Source organism: Artibeus jamaicensis, unplaced genomic scaffold, assembly GCF_021234435.1.
Source record: "Artibeus jamaicensis isolate MK-2021 breed Jamaican fruit bat unplaced genomic scaffold, CSHL_Jam_final scaffold_754, whole genome shotgun sequence".
NCBI lineage: Eukaryota > Metazoa > Chordata > Mammalia > Chiroptera > Phyllostomidae > Artibeus > Artibeus jamaicensis.
This window is the reverse complement of record NW_026522054.1, coordinates 4,314,428-4,335,092: the sequence shown is the minus strand read 5'-3', so window position 1 is coordinate 4,335,092 and position 20,665 is coordinate 4,314,428. Positions and strand designations below refer to the sequence as shown.

The 20,665-nt window shown below is 43.6% G+C and overlaps 2 protein-coding genes and 1 long non-coding RNA gene across 4 annotated transcripts in view; 2 read left to right on the top strand and 1 right to left on the bottom strand.

Moving 5' to 3' along the window:
* The window catches only part of ADSS2 (adenylosuccinate synthase 2), a 40,989-nt gene extending 39,231 nt beyond the window's left edge, over nt 1-1,758 (bottom strand). Inside the window, exon 1 of the mRNA XM_037150898.2 lies at nt 1,487-1,758. Within this exon, the coding sequence (XP_037006793.1) occupies nt 1,487-1,669 (183 nt within the window). The 5' untranslated portion in view covers nt 1,670-1,758. The remainder of the gene's footprint in view (nt 1-1,486) is intronic.
* An 8,617-nt stretch (nt 1,759-10,375) lies between these two features.
* Nucleotides 10,376-19,470, top strand: LOC119053397 (uncharacterized). The gene is made up of 3 exons (XR_005083286.2): nt 10,376-10,444; nt 12,775-12,845; nt 19,455-19,470. It is a non-coding gene; the product is annotated as an uncharacterized LOC119053397 (long non-coding RNA).
* Nucleotides 19,471-20,514: 1,044 nt separating this feature from the next.
* CATSPERE (catsper channel auxiliary subunit epsilon) overlaps nt 20,515-20,665 on the top strand; it is a 46,295-nt gene continuing 46,144 nt past the window's right edge. For both annotated transcript variants that reach the window (XM_037150921.2, XM_053659613.1), the window contains exon 1: nt 20,515-20,598. The gene's annotated coding sequence lies outside the window, so the exon portion shown is untranslated. The remainder of the gene's footprint in view (nt 20,599-20,665) is intronic.

The window sequence follows — 20,665 nt, the reverse complement described above, 5'->3', positions numbered from 1 at the left end:
AGTGAGCGGGCAGGAGACAGGCCCCCTGGCTCTCTCCCCTTCCACCCAGCAAGTGTTAGGTGTCCGCAGACTTCTTCCCCAGCAGCACAGCCGGATCTAGTCTGAAGACAAAAGGAAAGCAAAGGCAGAGATGCTGGAGCTGCTCAGAGGCAGCGGGGGCCACAGTTCAATGCCAACACCCTCTCGGGAGGGTTATTAAGGGAGGGAGATGAGTTGCTGGAGGGGCGGAGGGACTGAAGACTGCAGTGGAGGCAGCGGTGCAGGTAGTAATAGCAAGAGCCATTTTGGGCAAATGCTATCTTAGCTGAGGAACCGGGAGGGTGGGTTTCTGGATGCAAAAGAGAAACAACAAAAAGGTAAGTCAGAATATTTGTATTCAGCCTTTTACTACCCTGTTTCAGCACGCTCAAATGGTATTTATTCAACTTTAGGTAGAAAGCTTCCCACCAAGCGGGTCTCTCCTAACTTGTTAGAACATACAGGGCACAGCATCCTCATACTGTGTCATGTTTGTTCCTGAAGAAATGGTTTGCAAACTAAACAGACAGCGGCTAACTTCAAATGTTACCATACAATTACTGCTTATTGCTCAACTACTTCTCGTTCTGAAATTGGTAATAGTTACCTAAGAGCCTTTACAAAAGCCGGGCCTCTAGGCTGCACCAAAGCCGAGGACAAATAGGAAGAAAGCTTACGCTGAAACCACGTGTCTCTCGGTAGGAAGTACATTGCCATTCTATTTCCCGAAAGTTCACTTTCCGTGCGAGCGTAGCAATGCAAATATTTCTAAATAACAGATCTGACATCCATGCAGTATTTCCTTGCTTCGCTGGTGTAAAAAAAAAAAAAAGAGAGAGAGAGAGAGAAACCGGGATTCCGTCCTCTGGGACCCACAAGTAAAAATAATCTCGCCTCAATGTTAACATACAGGGTACGGAGTAAAACAACGGGGCCATTAGACAGCCCAAAACCCAGGGCTGGGTTCTCGAGTCCACAAACTGGGCGCGAGGAAGCTAAGATCGGCTACCTCCGGGCCTGCAGGTGGGGGAGACCGCGAACCTGGATGGCAGGGCGCCTGGGAAGCATCCGCTCCCGCTCGATCCCCCGTGGCGAGGGATGGGGAGCGGATGCCGCCCGCTCGGTCTCCGCCCGCAGCCAGGAGCAGGCCTCGGGCGGCCGCTCCTCCAACTACGACCACATCCATCCCCGCGCCGGCCCCAGGGCTGGGGTTGAGCCGCGGCTCGCAGACCGAAAACTGCTGCTCCCGGGCACCGCGCATCCCTCGGAGGCTCCGGGTCAGCCGCACCTTCCTCCAGGGCCACCCCACCCGCGCACGCCGAGACCCCGGGTCGGGGGTCCCGGACCTCCCGCCATTTCTCCCGTCGCCGCGGCCCCCAGCAGGCGGAGGGAAGCTCAAGGTGACACTGTTTTGGACCGAGGATCCAGGTTCCGGGCCCGGCTTCCCTTCAGCGCCCGGTGGCCTCACCTGGCAGCGGCACACGATGTCTGCGTCCTGTGCCAGCAGATCCACCACCTTCCCCTTGCCTTCGTCACCCCACTGAGCCCCGAGCACCACGGTCACCCGGTTCCCTCCGGGCCGCGCCCTGGGGCGGCCGCAGTCGCCGTTGGGCAGGGAGGATGCCGCCGGGTGGGTCTCGGCCAACGCCATGGCTCCAGTGACGCGAGGAGAACCCGGAGGAGACGCGGGCTGCGAGAAGTGCGCGAACGGAACTGCTCTGCAGCCGCCAGCCACATGCAGAGGAAGGCGCCGGCGCCGGCGCCGACCCCGCCCCCGCCCCGCCCTCCGGGCCCCCGCCCTCCGGCCAGGCCACGCCTCTCTCGGGGGGCGGGGAAACCAAGGCTGCCCCGCTCAGGCCTGCAGCCACAGCACCGCCCCGAGGCGGAGGCCTTGGTGGTCAACCGCCACCCGGACCGATGCTTCCTGCCTCCCACCGCCTGGCGCGCCACTCGAGAAGGAACCCGAGGAGCGGAAGGGCCAGAAGGCGGGACTTTGAGCGCGCTCCCGCCTCAGAGCTCTGCCTACTCCGTTTCTCCGCTTTTCAAACTGGTGAGGCGCGGAGGTGAGCGCTGGAGTGTTGGACTACAACTCCCGGCATGCAACGCTCTGGGCTTCAGTGACCGATAGTCCGGCCACAGCGTCTACTACAGGCAAGTTTCAGTCTCCGAAAGCGTTCATTTGTGAATTATACTTTAATGATTTGTTTTTGTAAAGGGATGAGAATGTGTACAAAATATATGTAGAATTTCATAATACAAATGGGATGGAATTGGAACACACAGCTTTCGAATTGGAAAGAAAAGGACTAGAAGTAAGAACAGATGTAGTAGACAGGGTTGGAAAAGGGTCAACTCAAAAGTAAAGCAATAACGTAGGGGACGTAAGATCGGAAAGTCTGGAGATAAGTAGAGTCTTAGCCCTTCCCATTTTACACTTGACTAACAGAGAGGCTCGGGGAGGAGTGTGTTATTACTGACGTCAGACGCTATGATGCACTTAGCTCTTTTTTTTCATATATTTTTTATTTTATTGATTATGCCATTACATTTGTTCTATACCCCTCTTCATTCCCCTCCACCGTGCACACCCCTCCCCCACCATTCACCCCCTTTAGTTCATGAACACGTCTCAAGTTCTTTAGATTCTATATTTCCCCTACTATTCTTACCCTCCCCCCTATTTTCTATCTACTGTCTATGCTACTTATTTTCTGTACCTTCTCCTTCTCCCACTCCCCTGTTGCTAACCCTCCATGTGATCTTCATTTCTATGTTTCCACTCCTGATCTAGCTGTCCTCTTAATTTGCTTTTGTTTTAGGTGTGGTTGTTAATAACTGTAAGTTTGCTGTCCTTTCGCTGTTCATCTTTTTTATTTTCTTTTTCTTAGGTAAGTCCCTTTAACATTTCATATAATAAGGGCTTGGTGATGATGAACTCCTTGAATTTGATCTTATCTGAGAAGCACTTCATCTGCCCTTCCATTCTAAATGAAAGCTTTGCTGGATAGAGCAATCTTGGTTGTAGGTCTTTGGTTTTCATGACTTGGAATACCTCTTTCCAGCCCCTCCTTGCCTGTAAGGTCTCTTTTGAGAAATCTGCTGACAGTCTGATGGGAACTCCTTTGTAGGTGACTGTCCCCTTATCTCTTGCTGCTTCTAGGATTCTCTCCTTCATTTTAATCTTGGCTAATATAATGATGATGTGCCTTGGTGTGTTCTTTCTTGGGTCCAACTTCTTTGGGACTTTCTGAGCTTCCTGGATTTCCTGGAAGTCTATTTCCTTTGCCAGAATGGGGAAGTTCTCTTTTATTATTTGTTCAAATAAGGTTTCCACTCGTGACAGTTCCTCTTCCCCTTCTGGTACCCCTATAATTTGGATGTTAGAGTGTTTAAAGATGTCCTAGAGGTTCCTAAGCCTCTCCTCATTTTTTTGAATTCTTGTTTTTTCATCCTTTTCTGTTTGGTCATTTTTTTCTTCCTTCTGGTCTGCTCCCTTGATTTGAGTCCCATTTTCCTTTCCATTACTATTGGTTTCCTGTGCGTTACCATTCATTTCAATTAGTTTGACCTTCATATGTTCCTCTAATTTGTGACTAAAATCAACCAGTTCTGTGAGCATCCTGATCACCAGTGTTTTGAACTGTGTATCTGAAAGTTTTGCTATTTCTTCATTGCTTAGATTTATTGGCTCTGGAGCTCTGAGTTGTTCTTGAGCCATGTTTTGATCTGTTTGTGCCTGTTACGTATGAGGAGAGGCACCTGAGGTGTTCACCAGGGCGGGGCCACCCAGGTTGCTGGTTTGTGGTGCCGGATGTGGGGGTGGGGTCAGAGAGGGAGCAATGGCGGTCCTCTCCACTCACCCTGTCCGCCTCACTGCTTGCCCCCACCTGTTTATCTGAGCGCATATGTGCGAGCCCGCTGCCCTGCGCCGTGGCCTGCACGGTCTGTCTCAATGCACGTCACTTCACTGCTTTGTCTGCATGCAAATGCGCGACCTCAGACAGCCAACCGCACTGCGCCTTCCTGTAGCTACCCCGCACCTGGGATCCATGCCCTCAGCTGCTTGAGCTCCGCCCAGGTTGGGGGATCGTTTTTTTGCCCAACCCGCTCCACTGGTGGCTTCGCCCCTCTCACCGGTTTAGCTGAGCAGTTCGGGGTTTTCGGGCTCCATATTGTTCGATTTTCTATGGTTTGGTTGCGATTATTATTATTAAAACTTTGTTGTTTTTAGATTTGGTTGTGCAAGGAAGCAAAGTGTTTCCACCTATGGCTCCATCTTGGCGGAAGTCCCCACTTAGCTCTTTTAATTTCCACAAGCACAGGGGGTAGATAATACTATCTTATCCTTATTTTACAGGATTTAAAAGCTAACTTGTTCTAGTAAGGATTGAATTGCTATCTAGGCAGTCTGAGTCAACAGCTCAGCCTTCTTCTAGTTGTATATTCCATTCTTGTTAGCGCTTCAGGTGCAGCCAGATTCTGAAATACATCTACTGCTGACCTAATCTTCCAACTGCAACACAAATGAACTACGACATATAATTCTGATATAAAGTTCCTTCGGGGGGAAAAGTGGGCATAGAATAGCGTTAAATATAGTGTATCCCAAATATGAACAACAACAAAAAAGAAAATAATAAATACATACTTTAAAAAATAAAATGTAACCCTGGCTGTTGTGGCTCAGTGGATTGAGCACTAGCCTGCAAACCAAAAGGTTGCAGGTTTGATTCCCGGTCAGGGCACATTCCTGGGTTGCAGGCCAGGTCCCCAGCAGGGGGAGCACAAAGGCAACCACACACTGATGTTTCTCTCCCTCTCTTTCTCCCTCTTTTCCCCCTCTCTAAAAATAAATAAAGTATCTTTTAAAAAATAAATAAAATGTAGTGTCTTCCAAATTATATAAATACAGTCATGTTCTCCATTGGTCCCCAAGAGCACTTTATTATTTTTATTCACTGATTAAGTCAGTAAACACCGAGAACCTACTATAAACTGAGATCGTGCTGGGCACTGATAACTTAAGGAGGAATAAAGAAAGATACAATTGCAGTCCTTCAGGATTCAGATTATTTGGTCTACTGACAAGTGAACACATAAATTATAATACTGATAACGTTGGTGTTTATTTTGGCTTTACCACGAGATCACAAACCTTTTTGTAACTCAGAACGCTGTTCAACTTCTTTGTACCCAAGTGCACGAGACAGTGCTGGCCATACAGAAAGTACTCAATAAGCACCTGTTACTGTAATTTCTGTTCAACTTAGAAGTCATATATGCAGCTCCCGAGCCCTGTAAATCCCTGGCACATGGGTTATTTGCTTTGTAGTGGGTATATACAGTCACATGGAAGATTTGGGCTAGAAGATAAACTAACTGAAAAGTTTTATCTTCATTAAGTCAACTAGTATTATCCAATGTGGTTTTGCTAGTTCACTTCAATAAAAGCATGGTTCAGCCTTACTTAAAATTTAATTTTCATTTTCTACTGCAACATCCAACTTCCAGGCTCCCAGGAGTAGACAGGCAGGCGCATGCGCACTTTGCTGGAATCTGGTGAACTGGCCCCACCAGGTCCAGCAGCGCAGTGACTCGCAGCGCCTCCTGCCCTGGGGTCCGCAGGCGCCCCCTGGGGAGAACGCGAGGCCGGCACTGGCGAGGCCTGGGCCGTTGAGCTGAGGGTCTGGGCGCCGCCATGGCAGCCCAGAGAGTGGCGGTGCTGTTATCCTGGCTGAGCTGCTGCGGCTCGGCGATATGGAGGTACAGACGCCGCCAGTCGTGGACGGGTGACCGGGAGGGGTCGTCCCTGGGGCCGAGCAGGGGTCCCACCCAGCGCCTCAGTGTCCCAGGAACACCGCTCGTGCAGACCACCCTCTCTGCTCTCAGTTCCCTGAACCCAAGCCCCAGCTCCCCACCGCCCACTTCTGAAAGTTTTCAATGAATGAGGGCGGAAAAGGAGGGGCCGCTGGCAGGGCTTGGCTGCTGCTGAGTCCCGGTCACTTCACAACGCTGTCCTCTGACAGCTGAGCTCCTGTGAGTCCTTAAAGCCGGTTCCTCCTACTACACTCCGTTTTTTTTTTTTTTGCCGGAGAGGAGCAGGGCAAGTGAGAACCCCAAACTGCCACCCCAGACATTGGAGAGGGGAGGGGGAGCCTTTCGTTAGGATTGCTAGGTCGTTGGTTACATGATTTATGAGAAAGCGCGTTATACCATGTAAGGAGGTGTGATTCCTGTACAAAGTGAGTTGATTTGAGGAATGAAAACGTAAAGGTCTAAGAAATTTTTGTTCAGTATCAGGTAACTTCTGGACTGGAAGGCAGATCAAAATATTTTAGAAAGATTTTTGACGCAGGTTAAAATACGGATGGTTAACCAGAAAAACCACACTCTGCGAATTTTCTATTTAATGGAGGTTTTCTATAACAGTAATTATTGCCCTCCAATATCAAAATGTAAGAATACCAACAATAAATCCAGCCACAAGAGGCTTCGGAGGAAAGGGACCCAGGGCACCTCACTAGGCACCCACAGGTGTCAAATAGTGAGACGCCGTTGGAAAGGTGAGTGAGGTAGTGAGAAAGCAAAAATGTGGCATTCTAATAGAACTTTGTAAGCCTTCCTTTCCTTCTCTATGAGAAGATGAGCCCTGACTGGTGTAGCTCAGTGGACTGAGCACGGGCCTTTGAACCAAAGGGCTGCAGGTTCAGTTCCCAGTCAGGGCACATGCCTGGGTTGCAGGCCAGGTCCCTGTTAGGGGGCACGTGAGAGGCAACCACACATTGATGTTTCTCTCTCTCTCTTTCTCCTTCCCTCCCCTTCTGTCTAAAAATGAATAAATAAAATCTTTTTTAAAAAGGTGATGAGAAAACCTCCCTCATGGAGTGGTTCTGAGACAGGAATCCAATGTGCTCTCAGTACATGCGTGGCAAACACTGGGGAAAATAAATTCTGGTGGCTAATATTATTAAGGACAGCCTGTGAACTCAAGGAGTTTAAAAACTATGCGTACACCAGAGGTCATCAAACTATATGGTAACTTCAGTGTTTCAGGCTACACAATCTGTTTTAATTCCGCAACTTTGCCATTGCAGGGGAATGCATACACCAATAAAATATATTATTAAAGTCCATTTCACTGTTTTCTTCTTGCTCTTGCAATGTGGGTTGTGTTATATTTAGAGTGGTCAGTGCTTACTTAGATCACACAGTGGGAAATTAAAGTGCCCTGAATAATAGAGGAAGTTGATCATGAACAAGGACTCCCAGAAATTTGCTCTTTACTTCAGTGCTTCAAACAAGCAATACTGCTTTAGGGATTTTTAATCTTTATTCATTTTCTTTTAATTCTGCTAATAAGGAAAGGCAAAACGGCCAATATTCTTGAACAGTTTTTATCCTAAAACAAAAACAAGATGTGAAAGTATTTACATGCAGTCCCCGACAGACAATGGTTCCACTTATGATTTTTTGACTTTATGGGGGTGTGAAAGTGCTATGCATGATAAACTACATGAGATGTTCAACACTTTACTATAAAATAGGCTTTACGTTTGATGATTTTCCCCAACCGTCAGCTACTATCAGTGTGCTGAGCACATTTAAGGTTGGTTGGCCTGAGCAATGATCTTTGGTAGGTCAGGTGTTTTTTTTTTAAATTTTTTTATTGATTATGCTGTTACAGTTGTTCTATTCCCCCCCTTCATTCCCCTCCACCCTACCCCCCATCCCCACCATTACCCCCCTTTAGTTTATGACCATGTGTCTCAAGTCCTTTAGATTCTATATTTCCCATGCTATTCTTGCCCCCCCATCTATTTTCTATCTACTGTCTATGCTACTTATTTTCTGTACCTTCTCTCCCCTTCTCCTCCTCCCACTCCCCTGTTGCTAACCCTCCTTGAGATCTTCATTTCTATGTTTCCACTCCTGATCTAGCTGTCCTCTTAGTTTGCTTTTGTTTTAGGTGTGGTTGTTAATAACTGTGAGTTTGCTGTCCTTTCACTGTTCATGTTTCTTTAACTTCTTTTTCTTAGATAAGTCCCTTTAACATTTCATATAAGGGCTTGGTGATGATGAACTCCTTGAATTTGATCTTATCTGAGAAGTACTTTATCTGTCCTTCCATTCTAAATGAAAGCTTTGCTGGATAGAGCAATCTTGGTTGTAGGTCTTTGGATTTCATGACTTGGAATACCTCTTTCCAGCCCCTTCTTGCCTGTAAGGTCTCTTTTGAGAAATCTGCTGACAGTCTGATGGGGACTCCTTTGTAGGTGACTGTCCCCTTAGCTCTTGCTGCTTCTAGGATTCTCTCCTTCATTTTAATTTTGGCTAATATAATGATGATGTGCCTTGGTGTGTTCTTTCTTGGGTCCAACTTCTTTGGGACTCTCTGAGCTTCCTGGATTTCCTGGAAGTCTATTTCCTTTGCCGGATTGGGGAAATTCTCCTTTATTATTTGTTCAAATAAGTTTTCCACTGGTGGCTGTGCCTTTCCCCCTTCTGGTACCCCTATAATTCGGATGTTGGAGCATTTAAAGATGTCGTGGAGGTTCCTAAGACTCTCCTCATTTCTTTGAATTCTTGCTTCTTGACTCTTTTCTGTTTGGCCATTATTTGCTTTCTTCTGGTCCACTCCATTGATTTGAGTCCCAGTTTCCTTTTCATTGCTATTGGTGTCCTGTGCAATTCCATTCATTTCAATTAGTTTCACCTTCATATATCTGTCTAATTTGTGGCTATAATCAACCAGTTCTGTGAGGATCCTGATCACCAGTGTTTTAAACTGTGCATCTGAGAGTTTTGCTTCATCGCTTAGATTTATAGGCTCTGGGGCTTTGAGATCTTCTTGAGCCATTTTGGTCTGTTCTGGCCCTTTAAGTGTGAGAAGCGGCGCCTTGGACTCCCCGGTCGCTGGGTTGTGACGTTGTATGTGGGGGCGTGGTCAGAGTGGGGAAATGGCGTCGCCCTCCCAGCCGCTTGCTGTGGGGACCCGCTGGGTTCCGGTCCAGTCGCCCACTCCCTCGCTTGTCTATCCGCGCACAAATTCGCAACCACAGTCCACCCACAGCCCTGCTCTCTCGCTGTCTCCCCCGCGGTCGCTTGCTTGGTCGCTTGCTCGGTCGCTCACTAGGTCCAACTCTGCGCCTGGATTTGGCACGCCTGGATTCCGCGCGCCTGGATTCCGGGCGCCTTAGTCCGTCTGACCGAGTTTTCCTGTGCAACCCTGCTCCACAAGCTGCTGGTTTCGCCCCTTACCGGTGAGGCTGAAGAATTTGTTGTTAACAGACTTCCGAAAAGTTCAATTTTCCGTGTTCTGGCTGTGTTTTTCTGTTGCTAATATTTATTTGTCTCTAAACTTGGTTGTGTGAGAAGGCACGACGTATCCACCTATGCCTCCATCTTGGCGGAAGTCAGGTCAGGTGTATTTTAAATGCATTTTCGAAGTACAGTATTTTCGTCTTACAGTGGGTTTGTTGAGAGGTAACCCCACCATTAGTCTAGGAAAATTCCTACTCATTCCAGTGTCTTCGGATACTGAGCCAACCATGACCCCCCTTGAGTAGTGGGTAGAGTTCCCGGATAATCCTCCGGTTCAGCCCTGACTGTGCTTTGCAGGAAGATTCTTGGGCAGAAACATAAAGCCCTTGGCAGCCCGGGCAGGCTCTGACCAAACACAGAGACCCTCTTCTCTGGGGGGAAATTAGGGCTCATGTTCTCATTTGACCTTTTCCTCCACAGATACTACACGAACAGCCCAGAATACCGCATTTTCAGTACCAGAAGCAGCGTAAGTGTTTAATTTTTGCAAGCTGTGTCTATTATTTTTTTACCTTAGAGCAGAGTTAATTATACTCTGTTGTACAGCACAGTGTCATTCTTTTATCTTTATTTGATATTCTACATTTCATTTATCTTCCTGAGATCCCCCCTGACATAATAATAATCCTTAAATATGTAAGTAGCAAAAATAAGTAGTGTTGCTTTATTATTTAATATTCAAAAAATTTTGTCATGATAAAGACAAGATGACTATATCTCATTTATCTTTGCTTGTTTGTTTGTTTGTTTAATCCACAGGAGCTACTAAAGTACCAGTCGCCCCCTGGATACTTAATATGTTATTTTTGAAATAGAGTAAAAATCTTATAATTTGGAGGGGAGGCTACAAGTGTTTCAGAAAAGTTACTTTTTCTTTGTCATATGACTTTGTATAATTTCAAAGAAATCAAATTTTAACTAGTCTTTCTTTAAATAATAAGGACCCAAGAGAACCAAACCCTACCTCTGAAAAATGAGATGAATATTTTGGAGCAAGTTTTTTGTTTGAACTATTTTATCCTATTTTGTAGATTCAGTTAGAGTATGAAGGGACGTCATTTTCTGAGTGGAGTGTGCCGGAAACCTGTTCCGTGAAAAATAAAAGGTAACCTTTTTGTCGTGAATGTCAGCGTGTTTTCATGTAAGCAAGCACTCAGCATGTCAGCGGGTTTACATGTGTGTATTTACATGTAACCAAGCACGCAGCATGTCAACGGGTTTACACACGTGTATTTACATGTAACCAAGCATTCACGTAGTATGGACATTCAGACTCCAGGCTTTGGTTGAGTGTACATGTATTCCCATGACATCGATGTGAAAAGAAAAACAAAATCACTTTGAAAATAGGATGGAAATCAAATATTGCTGTATTTTTATGTTTCTCATTAGCATACCATTGAAGTTTTTAGGCTTAAAGAGTAGCAGGAACATTTCTATTAGCCTCATGTGCATCTTTGCCTGTATCTCCTTTTTTTGTTCTCTTTAAATGCCAGCTCACCCAAGACAGAACTGCGTTGTCCTTCTCCCGGGATTCAGATTATAAAACCGATCGTTACAGGCCCAGTAAGTTGATTTCAATGAGAACTTATTAAGACTTGCTAAACTTGAATTATCATCTATGTTACATTTTATTTTGCCCTCTTCTGGTGTTTTCAATCTGTTTTAAATAGTGTAAGTTGTAACTGTAAATAAGAAGTACTTTTATTTATTTATTTTATTTTTTATAGATTTTATTTATTTATTTTTAGAGAAAGAGAGGGAGAGAAACATCGATGTGTGGTTGCCTCTCGAGCTCCCCCAACTGGGGACCTGGCCTGCAACCCAGGCATGTGCCCTGACTGGGAATCGAACTAGAGACCCTTTGGTCTTTGTTTCGAAGGCCGGTGCTCAATCCACTGAGCCACACCAGCCAGGACAATAAGAAGTGTTTTAAAATTACTGTCACTGTCATTCATTTTTAGATTCATCTCTGCAAATTAGAAGTTATTGAATGATACATTTTAGCTTAGTCTTTTCATTAGTGTGTTGAAGCCCCAGTCCCCATCGTAATGATAGCAGGGCTCCCACCTGAGAGGGTCTCACGTGGGGACCCCAAGGGCCATTCTCCTGTGACCACCCCCAGGACTCAGAGCCATTTCCACAAGGTTTGTTTTTTTTTGACTCCTACTATGTTTTCTTCGAGAAAGCAGCTGCGAATGTTAATAAATGAAAGTGATGTTGAGTCCTCCCTAGTTTACCAAAACAGTAAAGCATTTCAAAACGGTGACACTTGATGAACTGGTAACAAAGCACCGGCCCCACACCCCTCAGCAGAGGTCACCACACGAGTGTGTAACGCTGCGGCCGCAGAAGCCCCAGGTGGCCGAGTCTGCCTGTACTTTGGGACTAGTGGCTTCTTTCTCGTTAACAACTTCTATTTTCAGGAAACAGTAGGTAGAGTGACATGGGCGAGGCCAGACGAGTATTCATTCATGTTTTAACCCCTATAGACTGAAACCTATCTGAATTTGGCTTTTTAAGCTGCGTGATCACAATTTCGGAGGAAGCGAAGGGTTTCTTTCCCTCTTGTCGCATGTTGGAAGCCCACATAAACATTACAAACTATGTTATGTAAGAAAACACAGAGCCCAAAGTTTAGTCTGCTGGAAACCAGGAGGGTGTTCCTACTGATTTTTCTTCTATTTCAGTTTAGCTAAGGCAAATGGTGATGTAAGAGTCTTTTTCTTATCTTAAAAAGTTTTGCTTGATCAAACTTTGTATCACCATGAATAGAGTGTTTACTCTATTCCACCAAAACTGAAAATAAAGCCATTTTTTATCAATTAAAAAAAAGAAAATACGCACACACAAATTCCTGCATGTTCAGGATAACCTTTGTCATTTAGGTATGGTGTCATCAGATCTTACAACCTTTCAGGAAGGACGTGTGACTTCTGAATGCAAAAACACCTCCAGGCATCACCAAGTGACCTCTGGGAGGAAAGCCACCTCTGGTTGTAAACCACTAAACAAGAAAATGAAATGAACTGTTTCAGTGAGGAAAGTGGCAGGAGCTCTGTATCCAACACTCGGAACACTCAGCAAATTACAGGGGTTTTAGCAGCTGTGTCAGGAGTCAGGGTCAAAGACTCTGGAACCAGGGGCAAAGCGTATATATTTCTCATGATTTCACAAAGTCAAATGTAATAGGAACAATACGCCATCTAAATTTGTCATCCATGAGAATAAATTCTTAATCACTGGGAGTAACTAAAGAATTGAACTAGTATTATATGAATATTTATTCGTTTTATTCTGAAATTTATTCATTATACTTCCTCTAATCTTAGATAATTAACTGAGTTCCTGCATGACTTTGATGCCTGTATCTAAATTTGTATTTGGTTCAAAGTTAACTTCATATATCATAGTTTATTTTGCATTTTCTTTTAGGATTCAGAAGAAGAACGCTATTTATTTGTGGACAAATCTAGTACTTGCTTTCTGTGGTACTATAGAGTTATGTAAGTAATGCAATATGGAATATAAAGGTTATTAAAGCTTTTAAAGAGTATTTAGCTTTAAGTTCTAATTAACCAAATTGACAAATGGGTTATCTACACTATAGTTTCCATATACACTTTCATTCACCAATCAAGATATCCTCGACTATACTTCCCAACTTATACTGCAGAACACACAATAAAAAGAACAATAGCAACCCTAACTGGAACATATAATGCTTCTGCTTTATGCAAATTATCTCTCAGTTTGTCATACTAACCACACAAATGTTGAGTATTACTATCTCTATAAATGTGGAAATGTAAACTTGGATAGATTAAATAACTTTTGACAAAAATACACAGCTGCTAAAAGACATCATTGGCATTTGACTCTGCTTTCCCAGACAAGGCTCATTTATTTCTGTTAGCTACATTATATTCCAAAAAAAAACCTCTCTGTCCTGGATAGCTCTTCACGCCCATTGTAACATGAGAGTGAATGAATACAGCTAAGAAAGGGAAACTGGTACAAGGAAAAATAATTAACTGCATTATCAAATCATTCAATTAGTTAAAAAAAAATACATCAATGAATCAGAATATCTTTTAGTATCATCGTCAAGACAGTACCCTAAGCGCTGTGTAGGATACAAACTGTCTCACATGGTCTCTGCTCACCAGGTAACTACAATGTACCTATTTCTCTTTATCCACTTAACATCCCTTCCTTTGGGAGAACCAACCCTCCCCTACTCTGTGATGAAATGGTTAGTTTCATGTAATTGTTATATCATACTGACTCTATAACCCCACACGTCATTGGCCACAGTGCCTCGCTGAGCACTGGCACATGACCCAGGCAGAACAGATCCGAATACTGGTGCCTTCAGCAGAGCGTGGTGGTTGCTGATAGTTTCATTGTCCTGGTTCACATGGTCCCTTAGGGTCAGATGGCTCAGCACCGTATGTGCAGTTTTGGACTGAAAGTCCTGATAACTAGATGTCACAAGCCCCTCCAGCAGTACACATGGAGCCATTCCTCTGAATTACAGCCACCGCCCCAGAGTCTCACCAGAAAGCAAGGACTGAGTCTCCACTCCTCGTGAAACTGGTAGCCTCCATTCTTGTTGGGGGTTTCAGGGGTGCCAATAAATCACCAGCTTTCCCCCTGCGGGTTTTGAACCAGTTGAGAAACAGACATGGGAAAATCTGGGGTAGAAAATTCCCGGTACAGCTAACTTGGAGAATAAACCCACCTCTGTGGTCATATGGGCTACTTGCTACTTCCTCCAAGGAGAGACCGTGGCAACCACCAGAGAGGGGAATCTACCAAGAAGGCATTTATAGCCAAGTTCATGGGTTTCTAGTCTCGGTCACACGCCCTGAGCCCCAAGAGCTGGTGAAAGAAATGTGCCTGCAGGCTTTCCTGCTCCAGATGTGTTCCCTCCAGGAAAGCGAAAACAGAAGCAGCTCCGTGCTGCGGGGACAGGCTAGACCAAAAGGGAGAAATCATGGGGAGCCGAGTGTTTTCTGTTACACCGGTTATAAAATGTTCACTACCTATCACCCATTTAGAATAGAAATGAAACTAATACCCATGCATCCATCACACAAGTCAACAAATAGAACATTACCAGAACCTCAGAATATGCTTGTGTCCATACTGGCCACACCCTAGTCATTCCCCGACAGTTAACCACCATCCTGAATGTTGTATAATAAATGATTCCTTTTTTTTTTTTGTCGTTCACCAATATCTGATGGCAAAAATTATTGAGTTCTGTCCGTTTTCAAATGTTATTTCACTGAAACAAATATTCATCCGTGACTTGCTCCTTTCTCTAAACATTATGTTTCTGGGGCTCATGCATGTTCCAGTGAGAACCTTAATTCTTGCCCTGGGAATGCTCAGTGATATTTTTGTCTCATTCCCCTGCCAATGCCTTTATTGGCAACACAGGGCCTCACTACTCAAAGTGGGGTCCCAGGACCAGCAGCACGAGCACCAGCTGTGAACTTGTTGGAAATGCAGATGCACAGGCCTGTTCCACACCTACTGGATCATCCGGGGCATTTTAACAAGTCCCGGCGTCACCTGTGTGCCCATCATTGTTTGGGAAGTACTGGTCTAATAATGCACATGAGTAGAACTTCCTCTAAGGTACACACCTAAAAGTAGAATTGCCCCAAGTTAGGACGAGCACTTGTTCAGCTTTGCTAGGTACGGCCTAAGTGATTTTTGCGAAGGTTGCCTAGTCTATGGCCACACCCCCCTGAACGCCCCAGTTTTACCTGAACCCCGGAAGTGGGCACAAGTTCCCATCGTGCTGCATCCTAATGAACACTTAATATTACCTGACTTTTTAATTTTTTCCCAGTCTAGTAGGTGTGAAATTATGTCATTGTGCTTTTTCCTTTTATTTCCCTGATTACTGTTGAGCACTTGTCCATGTATTCAAGAGGAATTTTTCATTTATGCCATCCCCTCTTTATTAAATGAGCATTTAACCCATTTTTTAGTTATTTTTGTTTCATAACATAGTTTAATTACCAGAACATTATTATTTTTTAAGTATTTTACCCACTTTATGCAGCTTTTCACTTTTTATGATCTCTGTTGACAACAGAGGTCCTTACTACGGTAGATGAATTTATAAACTCCTTTATGGCTGTATGCCCTTTTTAATCTACTTAAGAAATCTGTCTTTATCTGCAACTTCATAAAAAATAGTCTCCTATATTTTTTTTCTAAAAGTTCAACACAGTTGTCTCTTCCACAATTAAGCCCTTAACCCACCTGGAATTACCTTTTGTACATGCTTCACAACAGGAATGCAATTTTGCTCTTCCTACACGGATGGTTCATTTTTCATACCCTTTTGTTGAATAATCTGTTTGCCTGCAATGCCCACTCTGTCACCGGCCCGTACTCCATGTCTGCGTGGATTTCTTTGCAGGCTGGCTATTCTGTTCAGCTGACCTGTCCGTCTCTACCTGAATACATTCCACATTATCTTTATTACGATCGCTTCCTTTTTAAATCTTGATAACCGGTAGGGCAAGTACCCAGTCTGCTCCAACACCAACTGTAATCCTTCCTGTGGAGTCTCTCAGCTATGTCTTGGGCCTATGAATTTTTGGAATTGGTTTATCAAATTCCACAAAAACCCTAGAAGGGATTTTTATAATTTCTCCAAATAGTTTAATCAATTTAGAGAGTCTTTCTGCTCACTAATAATAGAAAACTCTGTTTAGAGTTTCCTTTACATGTCTGCCAATAAAATTTTGTAATTTTTCATACAGGTGCCAGGACATTTTTGTTAGATTGATTTCTAGGTACTTTATATTTTTGCTGCTACTAGAAATAGTCAGTTTTTTTGAATTGCATATTCTAACCAGAGCTTCCTATTGTATATAATACAGTTTACTTTTGAATATTGATGTTTATATTCAGCAACCTTACAAAATTCTTTTTTTTAATTAATTTATTGTTTTGAATTGATTATGCTGTTACAGTTGTTCTATTCCCCCTTCATTCCCCTCCACCCTGCCCCCCCAACCCCACCATTACCCCCCTTTAGTTTATGTCCATGTGTCTCAAGTCCTTTAGGTTCTATATTTCCCATACTATTCCGGCCCCCCATCTATTTTCTATCTACTGTCTATGCTACTTGTTTTCTGTACCTTCTCCCCCCATCTCCTCCTCCCACTCCCCTGTTGCTAACCCTCCTTGAGATCTTCATTTCTATGTTTCCACTCCTGATCTAGCTGTCCTTTTAGTTTGCTTTCCTTTTAGGTGTGGTTGTTAATAACTGTGAGTTTGTTGTCCTTTCACTGTTCATGTTTCTTTAACTTCTTTTTCTTAGATAAGTCCCTTTAACATTTCATATAATAAGGGCTTGGTGATGATGAACTCCTTGAATTTGGTCTTATCTGAGAAGCACCTTATCTGTCCTTCCGTTCTAAATGAGTTTTGCTGGGTAGAGCAATCTTGGTTGTAGGTCTTTAGATTTCATGACTTGGAATATTTCTTTTCAGCCCCTTCTTGCCTGTAAGGTCTCTTTTGAGAAATCTGCTGACAGCCTGATGGGGACTCCTTTGTAGGTGATTGTCCCCTTACCTCTTGCTGCTTCCAGGATTCTTTTCTTCATTTTAATTTTGGCTAATGTAATTATGATATGCCTTGGTGTGTTTCTTCTTGAGTCCAACTTTTTTGGTACTCTCTGGGCTTCTTGGATTTCTTGGAAGTCTATTTCCTTTGCCAGATTGGGGAAATTTTCTTTTATTATTTGTTCAAATAGTTTTTCCACTGGTGGTTGTGTCTTTCCCCCTTCTGGTACCCCTATAATTCGGATATTGGAGCGTTTAAAGATGTCCTGGAGGTTCCTAAGCTTCTCCTCATTTTTCTGAATTCTTATTTCTTCATTCCTTTCTGTTTGATCATTTTTTTCTTCCTTCTGGTCCACTTCATTGATTTGAGTCCCAGTTTTTTTTTCATCTCTATGGGTTTCCTGTGGAATTCTATTCATTTCCCTTAATTTAGCCTTCATATGTTTCTCTAATTTGTGGCTATAATCCACCAGATCTGTGAGGAAGCTGATGACCAGTGTTTTAAACTGTGCGTCTGAGAGTTTTGCTATTTCTTCGTCACTTAGATTTATCTCTGGGGCTTTGAGTTCTCCCTGCGACATTTTTGGTCTGTTCTGGCCCTTTAAGTGGGAGAAGCGGCGCCTTGGAGTCCCAGGTCGCTGGGTTGTGACGCTGTATGTGGGGGCGTGGTCAGAGCGGGGAAATGGCGGCGTGTCTCGCCGCCAGTCCAACCGCTCACTCCCTCGCTCGCGCGCAATTAGGCAACCACAGTCAACTCGGTGCCACCACCTCCCCACTGGGTTTGGAACCCGTGCGACTGGATTCGCACGTCTGGATTCCGCGCCCGGGTCCGACCGAGCCCTCCTTTGTAACTCCTCACCCGACGCCGGTTTCGCCCCTTACCGGTCGGGCTGAAGAATTTGTTGTTAGCGGACTTCCGAAAAGTTCAGTTTTCCGTGTTCTGGTTGTGTTTTCTGATGCTAATATTTAGTTGTCCCTAAACTTGGTTGTGTGAGGAGGCACGGCACATCCACCTAAACCTCCATCTTGGCGGAAGTCTCACAAAATTCTTATATCAATTCTAATAACGTATTTATATATCCTCTGGGAGTTTTTACAAACCATATCACTTGAAAATGACGTTTATTTTTTTCCAATGCGTGTACCTTTTGTTCCTTTTATCCCTGCGGCACGGCCAGAACACGGTGTTTCCAAGACACATCACTGCAGGCTTCTCATCTTATTTCTGATCTCCAAAGGGAGGTGGCCATCATTTCACTATTTTGCATAATGTTTGTTACAGGCTACAAGGTAACCTTTACCCAGTTAGGGAAGTTTCCTTTTTATCCCAAGGAATTTGGGATTTTGGCAGTGAATTTTTTGTGTGAATTTTGGTGTTGAAAGCTCTTTGAAGTTTTTTCTGCTTCCACTTAAAAGTCCATATGGCTTTCCTCCTTGAATACATTAGTCTGGTGAATAAGTCATTAATATTTCTGTATTAAGCAGACCTTGTGTTTCTAGAATAATCCAACTTGGTGTTGATGAATTATCTTTCCTGCACACTGGTGGATTTGATTTGCTAAGTATTTGTTTACTGTTTTGTGTGTAAATATTCACGAGTGGGTGTGGCCTGTGATCCGACTCCCCTTACACCATCCTTTTCTACTGTTAGTGACAAGGTTATGCTAGACTCATTGTGGAAGTTAACCGTCGTTTTTTTCTTTCCTCTGACAGATTTTGCGTAAGATCAGAAATACATAGTCCTTGAGTATTTGGTGGAAACTAGCATAGAAATCCACTTGAATCTAGATTTTTTTGGGGTGGGGTTAGGGACAGAATGATTTCCTAACTATTGATTGACTTCATGGTTATGGTGCGAGTTTGGAATTAAATTCTCGTAAAATCCATTTTCATCGGTAGAATTTTCTCTGGGAATCTGACATCTTCAGTTAGCAATGCTGGTAGAAAGTTCAGTGTCGTCAGGTTGCCCGTAACGTCCTCTTGTTTTTGTTGCATCTCTGATGTAGCTGTAGTTTTGTGTCTTAACATTTCTAACATTTTTATTTGTGTCTCCCCTCTGTTGCCTTGTTCTTCTTCCAAGGGGTGTTTCTCTACTTATCTTATTAGTCTCTTCAGGGAACCACCTTGTGGCTCTGTGGAGCTTTTCCATTGCTGTGGACATGGAATGATACAGTCAGATTTGTAAAGATTACTCATGGTCTTTGCTCTCTGAATGTGCACCGTTGTTAAGGTGCACGTTGTTAAGGAAGCATGCAGATTCAGGCCTCTCAGCCTTCTGTGATGACGCCTGAGAATCCTGATTATATTTAATTATAGACACATGTAGGGGTTTTTTTTTACATTTAGCATTTAATGATGCATCTATAATGGAACATAAAGAGAAGATTCTGAGATTTAGAGACAGGTATATATAATGTATAATATATACCTGTATAATTTAATATAAGACAGGTATAATAAATGTATACATTTATTAAATATATCGTTTATTAAAATGATTCCTCTTTTTCCCAACAGAAATTTCCCTGAGGTTTTAATTCAGGTAAAAAAAAATTTTTAACTTTGTATATTCTTTTTTTTTTTTAAGATTTTATTTATTTATCTTTAGAGGGGAAGGGAAGGAGAGAGGGAGAGAAATATCAATGTATGGTTGCCTCTTGTGCATCCCCTGCTGGGAACTGGCCTGCAACCCAGGCATGTGCCCTGACTGGGAATCTAACTGCAATCCTCTGGTTTGCAGGCCCACGCTCAATCCACTGAGCTACACCAGCCAGAGCGTGTATACCCTTCTTTTATGACTACTATAATATTTTCAGATTATATTCCGTATTTACCCGAAGACAAATTTTTCAAACTAATTTTTCAACAAAAGTTGCTTAGACCCACAGTGCTCAAGGATTGGTGTGAGGACCCTAAGGGGTCCACCACCTTTCAGGAGGTCCATGAGGTCCACCCTTTTCCAGCCTCCTCTCTGTGGAGAAAAAATATCTTTATTGGTTATGCACATTAATTTGATAGAGCTATGAACAAGAACTTACTAAGAGTAGTTATTTGTGAGATGTAGTGAACTTACAGAAATGAGTGTTGAAGTACAGTGCGGGCAGGGCCAGTCTTTGCTGTATATTTTTATATCATTTGTTTTAATTGTGTGAATAAATTGGCTCCTCAAGAAAAAACAAATAACAAAGAAAAGAATTAGATCTACAGCTAATGAAATGGCCCTGGTGTATCCAGCGATAAAAGCAAGTTTTCAAATAACCTGTGCGGTGTGGTTTCACTTTTGTTAAATGTGTGTGCGTGTGTGAATGGTGGCGTGCTGTGTCCACTTGTGAATGCAGAGAAAGGTGGACGAGCATCCTTGTGAAAGGCTAGCGGTTCCCTCGGGAGTGCGGAGGAATATCATCAGCTCTTCCTTCACACGTCTTTGGGTGGTTTCACTTGTTAAAAACAGCACATCGTTTTATTTTTTAAATGGGATCATCAAAAATTTGTAAGCACAGTTTTTGTAGTTATGTTTGGCCACAACTGAAAATGAAACGTATCCAAATTTGAAAGCAATGCAAACATTTTATTTTGTAGAATATCATTATATGGGTATACGACCCAGAAAATGCAGACCCCAGTGAGCTGGTATGGGAAGCAGAATCGCCGTCACCAGTAGGTACAATCATTATTATCATCCATAAAATAGTAGGCTACATTTCTTTTGTAAGGGCTGTGAATATTGT